The sequence below is a fragment of the Anser brachyrhynchus genome, assembly GCF_964034855.1.
Source record: "Anser brachyrhynchus genome assembly, chromosome: 3".
In the NCBI taxonomy this organism is placed as follows: domain Eukaryota; kingdom Metazoa; phylum Chordata; class Aves; order Anseriformes; family Anatidae; genus Anser; species Anser brachyrhynchus.
In genome coordinates, this window is record NC_137696.1 from 125,040,471 (window position 1) to 125,048,600 (window position 8,130).

Consider the following 8,130-nt stretch of genomic DNA (forward strand, 5'->3'; position numbering starts at 1 on the left):
GGGGCACGTCCAGAGCCAGCCTCTCTCCGTCCTGCTTTCAGCTAAACGAGGCCCAGAAAAAGGAGGCCAAGGAGATTTGGGTCTAGCCAGGGCCCTGGGGACCGCGGGCTGCCACGTGCCACCCGCTTCCCATCCGCGCGGGGCTGTCCCCAGGTGGGACGGATGGGATGGGGGGGGTGAGGGGGGGGTCAGCATGGCACGGGGCTGTCCCCAGCTCCAGGTGGGACGGGGCTGGAGGAGAAGCTGGGCACGAAGCTGGTGGCAGGTGGGAACGAGCCCTGGCAGCGAGCCGAGGCCGTGGGAGAAGCCCCCCGGTCTGGCAGCACCTGTGTGCCTAACAACCTGCTCAGCACCCTGGTGCTGACACCCAAACCTTCCTGGCTATGGGGTCGAAGGGGATGGAAGGGACCAGGGAATGGTTTCCCCCTGGGCACACATCCTGCAGCCTCGGTGCAGCCACGGCTCAGCCCCCGATCTTTCAGACCCCCACCTTTGGACCCTCCTCGTTCTCCCCACGCGCGGCATTTACGCCACTGCCTAATTTCGGCTGTTCAGCCCCCTTTTTTTCCAGCTCCCCCCCTAGCTCCCCCTTCCCCTTCCCAGCTCCTCCCAAGCCGGGGTCCCCCTTGCCGGGGCTGGGGACCCCCCCCCGGGAGCGGAGGCTCCGTGCCTCCAAAAAGGATGCTGAGGGCTCCAGCACCAGCCCCGGGGCTGGGGAGGGGACGAAAAGCAGGGAGGGGGGAAGAGGGGGGGGGGAAAGAAAAATAAATAAATAAAATATAAAAAAGCACCGCCCTCCCCCAGATTGGGCAGAAATGACATCATCGCCCGGCCGCCAGCCAATGGGAGAGCCGCCTGCTTCTCCGAAATCTCGCCCGTCCCTATAAATCCTGGGTGCTGCAGGGATGGGGGGCGAATGGCAGCTGGGGGGGCTCCGAGGCAGCCGGTTCATCCCCCCCCAAGGGGGTTGCAGCCCCGAAACCCCCCGCCCACCCCCCCGGCACTGGGGAGCTCCGTGCCCATCTGGGGGGGATGCAGGGATGTGTGGGGTCGGGGATGTCGGAACGTATGGGGTCTATAGGGTTGGGGATGCCCCGCAGGGTTGGGGGGGGGGGGCATCGATCCTGGCCTGCGTGCGTTTGGCTGGGGAGCCCCCGGAGCTCCCACAGCCAAAAATAAGTCAGAAAGGGTGATTGAAAAGAAACGGGGAGCCTTCCGATTGCCGCAAGGAGGAAGGTTTGGGCTCGGGTGTTGACCACGCTCAGGTTTTGGGGCACAAACACCCCCCCCACACACACACACCCCCACCTGCTTTTCCCCAGTGGGTGCTCAAACGTGTGAGCCCGTGCTCAGCACCGGGGGGGGGGGACATCGGCCTCGCTGCTGGCCCCGGGGGGGGGGTCTGGGTGGGTGCGAGGAGCGGCGCTCGCTGCCTTGATTTCCACCTAAAGCCATTTCTCCGCCTCCGTGGGAAGGAAATTAAGTTCTGGGGAAGAAGCAGGTACCCCGATCACACTAAAAAAACAGAGTCTCAGGGAGCTAAGTAGTTCATTAATTGATATATTTTCCCCCAAACATTTTTTTCACCGAATTGGTCAGAAAAAGTCAGAACGTCTCACTTCTGCGATCCCCAGCGATGCCTCGTTTCACCCCGTAGTGCCATTTTTTACTCCAGACGCCGCAGGGAAGCGTTCCCTTCGGGCCTGACGAAGCAAAACAGCTCACCCCGCTCGAGCCCGGGCGGCTCCAACAGCCTCGCTGCCTTGCTCCTCGCCCCCCCAAAAACCGTGCTCCGTGTGCCCAGACGGGACGAGGGGTGCCCGAATTTCCAAACGCTGCCAGCTCGAGGCTGTGCCAAGGGGTGATGGGCAGCATCCCCACGGGGATGGGAGGGATACGGGGTGCCGACACCGATTTTCCCCGGTTCCCCGTACCAGGGACGCTGCTGGAAAGGGATCGCGTCAGCCAGCGTAAGCGAGGCGGAGGACCCCCGGGTGGCCCCCGCGCCGCAGCCCCCGCTCTGCCCTCCCCGCAGCGCTCCTCCGACATCTCCCTTTTGTTTTCCTGCCAGCAGCTCCGGTTCCTAAGGAGCATCCTATGCAAATGGTGAGAAACCATGGAAACCGGCGTTAATATCATCATCCTGCCCGCAGCTCCTGGACCACCGGGCGGCATGGGCAGGGCCAGCGTGCAGGGGACAGGGACCCGCCCGAAGAAGCCGTCCCGTTTTTGGGGGATCCGGTCAACGCTACAAGGCTGGGGGCACCCGGGTGGCCTTGGCACCAGGCAGGGATTTACGGGGGAAAACCTTTTTTTTTTGATGCAAAGCAAAAGTCGCTCAATCGCGGCGCTCACGCCCACGGGCGTTCAGGATGCTCGGAGGGGACATGGGGACAAGGGGCGGCCGCTGTTGAGTCCTCACCGCTCCTCCAGGCTTTCCCGAGGCTGGCGGCCCTGCTCCGGAGGAGCTTTTTGTCCCCTCCGTCCCACCTCTGAGCCTCCAAACACAAACTGCACATCTGGAGCCGGGGATTTATGGAAAGGTCCCTTGAAGTCCGGGGCAGGAGGGTTGGAAGAGAAGGGACGTTGCCGTCCCCGATGTCCCCACTGGCGGTTGTTCTTGCAGAGGGAAATGTGCACTTCTGCCCACATCCAGCCGGGCTCTGCCAGCTCTCCCAGCTTCCCCCCTTGGGTTGTTTTACCCACAGCAGGGAGTCCTGGAGCTCCCCGAGCTGCAGCACCACTGTACGAGCTCGGAAAGCCCCCGGCTGCTTTCGTTTTCTATTTACAGCCCCCAGTCTGGGAGGGCTGAGCTGGCTTGCTGGAGGAGCAGGAGAGGAGCCAGAGCGGTCTGGGGACAGATGTTGAGAAATGTTGACACAGCAATACCAGAAGAACTGGATGTTTATTAAAGATTAAAAAAAAACAGGCGGTACATACATAAATTCTTTTTTTTCCCTTTTTTTTTTTTTTTCCCAGGGAAAGCTTGCCTTAAAACAGCACCCGGGGAGCCCCGGCTGCAGGCAGAGGCGGCACAGGATGGGGGGGGCACGGCGGCAGCTACATGGGGACATCCTCGTGGACGCGCACCCGGAGGGGGCAGATGCGCAGCGCCTCGGGCAGCGCGCCCACCGGCGTGCCCCCCACGTAGAAGTAGGGGAAGACGGTGCCCCCGAATTTCTCGTGGAAGGTGTAGATGTGGGTCTTGCGGTCGGCGTCGTAGAAGGAGAGCTCCCCTTCGTCGCAGTCCAGCTCCACCCGGATCCGCGCCAGGTCGCCCAGCGCCGCCTCCGAGCGAGCCGCGTTGGACGCCCGGCACGTCTCGCCGTCCGCCCCGGGCAGGCGGTAGATGTACCAGAAACCGGAGCGGGCGTCGTGGTGGAAGGTCCAGTGGGTGCCCCCCCGCGGCCGGGCCACCCCCACCCGCCAGTTCGTGATGCCACCCAGGTCCACCTCCCAGGTGTGGAAGCCGGCGGAGAAGCCGCGGGAGCCCAGGATGCAGGGGGCCGAGGTGAAGCGCTCGGGGTTCTCCACCAGCAGCTTGTAGCCCCCGTTGGTGACGCTGGTGAGGTCCTCGGACACCGAGAGCCAGCCCGCAGCGGAGTTGGGGTCGAAGCTGAAGGGGACTGCAATGGGGACAAGCGTTAGGAGGGCCGAGCCTGGCGTGCCACGGGGATGAGCTTTATGTGGGGGGGAGCGCAGCCCTGCAAGCACCCACCTACCCATCCTTTCCTTTCTGGGGACAACCAAAGGCACAAGCCCCGCCCCTGCATGGAGAAATGCACTTTCTGGGGCTTCCTTTTTGGGGAGCAAGTGCCCCAGAGCACTCTCTTGCTCTCCAACCCCCATCTCCCCAGCCCCATCAGAGGCAGGCACAACTGATCCAGCACCCATCGCCCCCAGGCTGCCCCGTGCAAAGGCTGCTCTCGCCCTTTGGGAGGCACCCCCACGTCCCCTGGTGCCTCACCTACGGTGATGATGTCCAGCATCTTCTTCCACACGTTGTACTGCAGCGAGCCCAGGTACTTGGCAGCGTCGATGAGCATCCCTGAGGGCACGGCCTCCGGCTCCTCGGCTGTGCAGGCGATCCTAGGGCAGGACGGAGCCGGGTCGGGGTGGAGGCAGGGGCTGGGCTGGGTCTCCTGGCACCCCGGGTTTCTGCAGGGGCTTCCCTACCAGCACCCTGCATCTCCTCCTGGGCTGGCTTCCCCAGCAGGGCTCGGTGCATGAGCAGAGCAAGAGAAGGTCCTGCCCTAGCCCCTGGGCCCCCACCTTGCTCTCATCCCGGGGAGGGGGCTGCAAATCATGCTGGGAAGGTCCCAGCACCAAAATCCCACCGATGCCCCTCTTCCACTATCGGGGTTTTAATGCTTCAACCCCAAACCTGCAATGCTGCTTCATGTCTGGGTGCTTTCTCCCTGCCTGAGGCACCCATGGGGGCCCCCAGCACCTTGTCCCGCTGGAGCACGCTGCCCCGAGCGGCCACAGCAGGAGGGGACGTGCGGGCACAGGGCAGAGACCTCGCTTTGTGCTGTGGGCAGGGATACAGGGGACGCAGCCGGGGCCAGGACTCACCTGCGCTTGCGGTTCTTGTGGGTCTGAAAGAGAAGGAGACACCGGGCATCAAACCTCTGCTTGTACGGGGTCCTGGGGGCTTGCAAATGCCCCGAGGATCGCCCAGCGCCTCTGTGCCCTTGCTTGGCGGAGCCATGGGGACCCCAGGGCATGGGCAGCACCCCGGCGGGGCTTTACCATGAGGAAGGTGTAGTCGTCCTCCGTGAGGTCGGCCTGGAGCTGGCGGGCCTCGTTGAGCAGAGCCCGGCTCTCGTCCGACAGCCGCTTCATCTTGCCCTCGATGAGGCCGTGCTTGTGGCGCGTCTCCTCCTGCAGCTGCGACAGCAGCGCCTTCTGCTCGTCCCGCAGGAACTCGTGCAGCTTCTCAAACTCCCTCTTGATCTGCTCCTCCAGCCGCACGGCTTCCACCTGCCCGGAGTGGGGACGTCACGGCTTCCCCACGGGAGCCCCCGTGTGCTCAGCACCCCCCGGGCTCCCCTCCGTCCTCCCCAAAATGCTCGGCCAGCTCTGGCGCTCGCCGAGCTTCTCGCTGGGAGCTGCCCTCCCCAAAATAAATGGCCCCGCTGCCAAGGCGGGCGCCACCCCACGCCACCTCCGAGTCCTTCCTCCCGGCATCACCGTCCTCACTGGGGGATGGAGCAGCCCAGGACGGGTGCAGCCTCCACCCCGGAGCTGGCTGCGTTCCTGCCCAGGGTGTGTGTACACACGTGTGCCTGCGTGTGCATGCATGTGCAGGGAGCTGGGCTTGTCACCCTGCCGGGGGGGACCATGTGGCTGCCCCCACCCCATTGCCAGCCTCGCACCTGGTTGTGTTTGGAGATGGACTCGTAGGAGCGGTGCACGGCCCCGAAATCCTTCACCTTGTCCCGCAGGGAGGTCTCCATGTTCTTCAGCTTGGCCTGCGGGGGGGAGACGCCTTCAGGACCCTCGCGAGCCTACGCCCCGGGTTTCAAATGCGGAAAGACAAGAGCCCCAACCCCAGCAGGACGCGGTTAAGCAGGATCCTTGCTCAGTCCATCCCTTCCCCTCCTGCAGCCGCAGTCTGCCAGCGCTGCCCACCCGCACCTCGGGGCTGTGCACCAGCGAGGCGGAGGACGTTGGCTCCATGGCAAGTCCTCCACCCCGTTTTCGAGCCCTTTTTTTTTTTTTTTTTAAATGCACTGTCAAATCCCGGCCTGCCCCTGTGCCTATCACACCGTGGGCAGCCCGCCAAGCCGGCTCCGTGCGGAACAGCCGCCCCGCGACATTTGAAATCTGGCGTGCTCCCTGCGGGCTGAGTCACGGCAGCGGCGGGTCCTGGCACGGTGCCTGGCCCCAGCCCCGTCTCCTCCTCCTCCTCTGCAGCCCGCGTGGCTCCGCGGGGCTGGGCTCGGGGCTGCCTCTCCCGCGTCCCCCCCCCGGCTCTGCGGGGGGCCGGGAGCAGCCGGCTGGGTTGTGCTACCCCCCTCCCCAAAAATCAGCGCTCCCAGCCCCGAGGCGCTGCTGCAACAACCGGCACGGCTGGATCCGGCTCAGCCCGGCGAGCCAAAAAAACACGGGGAGCGGGCGGCTCTCCAAACCCCTCCCAAGCCCTCGGAGCAGCTCCCCTTCACCGCAGGCTTTCGGGGCGAAGCGCTGCGCCCTCGGGGACGGGGTGGCACCGGGCGGTGATGAAGCCAGGCAGAGCGTCGGCAACGGTGCCGCGGGGGCAGGAGCGGTGCTGGGGACCCGCCCTCGCAGCGTGGTGGCTTCACCCCGGCGGGCGCAAGCGTACGTGCCGGGGTGCGCGCGGGCCGCAGCCCTCCAGATGTCGGGGTGCTCCCCATGCAACCGATCCCCCCTCCTTCCCGGAACATCTCGCACTCACCCTGAAATCCGCGGCCGTCTCCTGCACCGGCCGCATCTTGTGCCCTTCGTGCTGCTTGGAGCTCTGGCAGGCGAAGCACGCCAGCTCCTTGTCGTCCAGGCAGAAGAGCTTGGCTTCCTCCTGGTGCACGGTGCAGAGGGCGGCCGGGCGGCCCCGCCGCTGCCCTTCCTCCTTGAGGATCATCTCCACCAGGTTGTTGAGCGTGTGGTTGACGCGGAGGTCGTCGAGCGAGGAGGCCTCCTTGCAGACGGGGCACACGTGGTGCCGGTGCTCCCAGGAGCGGCTCACGCAGCCCTTGCAGAAGTTGTGGCCGCAGCAGAGCGTCACGGCCTCTCGGAAGGGCTCGTAGCAGATGGGGCACAGCAGCTCCTCCTTGAAGGTGGCCGTGGAGGACGAGGCCAAGGCCACCGAGCTGCCGGGCGGGGTGCTGGCTCCCTTCTCCATGGCGCTGGGGACGGGGGGAAGGAGGCTTGGAGGGAGGCAGGAGCCGGGTTTCCGAGAGCCCCGACTGGAAAAACAGCCCCGCTCCTGATGCAATCGGCTTCCTGCCTCTGACTCACCCCCTCCGGCTCCCTTCCCGGCCGGGCACCGGCCCTGAGTGACACCGCTCCGGGCCACTGCCGGCGGCCCCGGGCGGGCTCCGGGATGCTGCGGGGCAGGAGCCGCCGGTGGCCGCATCCTGCGCGGGGCTCGTCCCGGTCCCGTGCCCGTGCTCGCAGCTCCAGCCCCGCTGCAGCCCCAGCGCCCGACCCCGGTAAAATCACCGCAAGCCCCCCCCTTATCCCCGGAAAGCCACCCCCCCCCCCCAGTACCCGCGGTGGCGTGCTCGGATCCCGGTGCTTTTCCCCCGCTCCGGATGCTCGCCCCCGGCGCAACCCCGGCGGCCGCTTCCCCTGCCCCGGTGCAGCCCCGGTGCAAGCCCCGGTGCTCGGTTCCTCGCCCCCGGTGCCCGCCCCCAGCCCCAGGTGCCCTGTCCGTTCCCCCCGGTGCCACCCCGGGGTCTGTCCCCTTACCCCAGGTGCCCCCCCCGCTGCCCAGACCCCCCCCACCCCCGGTGCCCGGACCCCCATCCCGGTGCCCGGACCCCCACTCCGGTGTCCCGGACCGCCACCCCGGTGCCTGGACCCCCCGGTACCCGGTGTCCCCCCCACCCCCCCGGGTGCCCCGTACCTTGCGGGGGGCGAGCGGCAGCGTTTGCAGTGTCCCCTCCGCCGTGCGGGGCGGTGCGGGGGCCGTGCGGGGGCCGGCAGCATCCCGGGGCCGGGGCTCGCACCGGGCTGGCGGCGGCGCGGGAGCCCCGGGAGGCGGAACGGGGCGGGAGGGGGCCGGGCTGCGGGGAGGGCTCTCGGCAGCCGACCCGGCCCCCTCCGGGCTTGCCGCTGCCCTGCTGCTGCCCCCCGGAGCATCCTCACGGGGAGCGGGGCTCGTCCCGGGGCTGGCGCCCCCAGCCCCGTAAGGACAGCGGCCCCATAAGGGGCATCAGCCCTGGCAGGTCCCCCGGCGGGGAGCAGGAGGAGGCTGAAAACGATTTTCAAGGGCACAAGATAGGCAGCGAGCAGAGGAGGGTGTTGTGCCGCTCTGGTATGCACGCGCAGTGAGAAAGCGCTGGTGCGGCGCAGGGGAGTCAAGGGTAAAGATAAAGGTCAAGATAAAGCCGGCCTGGACACCCGTGCTGGGAGCGAGACGTGCCTGGGGTGAAGCAGGGAGCG

The 8,130-nt window shown here is 66.6% G+C and overlaps 1 protein-coding gene across 3 annotated transcripts; it reads right to left on the bottom strand.

Moving 5' to 3' along the window:
• Positions 1–2,886: 2,886 nt before the first annotated feature.
• On the bottom strand, positions 2,887–7,969 carry TRIM35 (tripartite motif containing 35). 3 transcript variants are annotated; one of them, XM_080584135.1, is made up of 7 exons: positions 7,592–7,969; positions 6,422–6,869; positions 5,379–5,510; positions 4,753–4,983; positions 4,576–4,598; positions 3,968–4,089; positions 2,887–3,626 (listed from the first exon to the last, which is right to left on the bottom strand). In XM_080584135.1, exons 1-7 carry the CDS (start codon positions 7,825–7,827, stop codon positions 3,061–3,063), a joined length of 1,758 nt encoding a protein of 585 aa, XP_080440261.1. In that variant the 5' UTR covers positions 7,828–7,969; the 3' UTR covers positions 2,887–3,060. The 3 variants fall into 3 exon arrangements, with proteins under 3 accessions (XP_080440261.1, XP_080440260.1, XP_080440259.1); XM_080584134.1 differs by having other exon boundaries at positions 5,379–5,474; positions 6,422–6,929; XM_080584133.1 differs by having other exon boundaries at positions 6,422–6,929.
• Between the last annotated feature and the right edge of the window lie 161 nt (positions 7,970–8,130).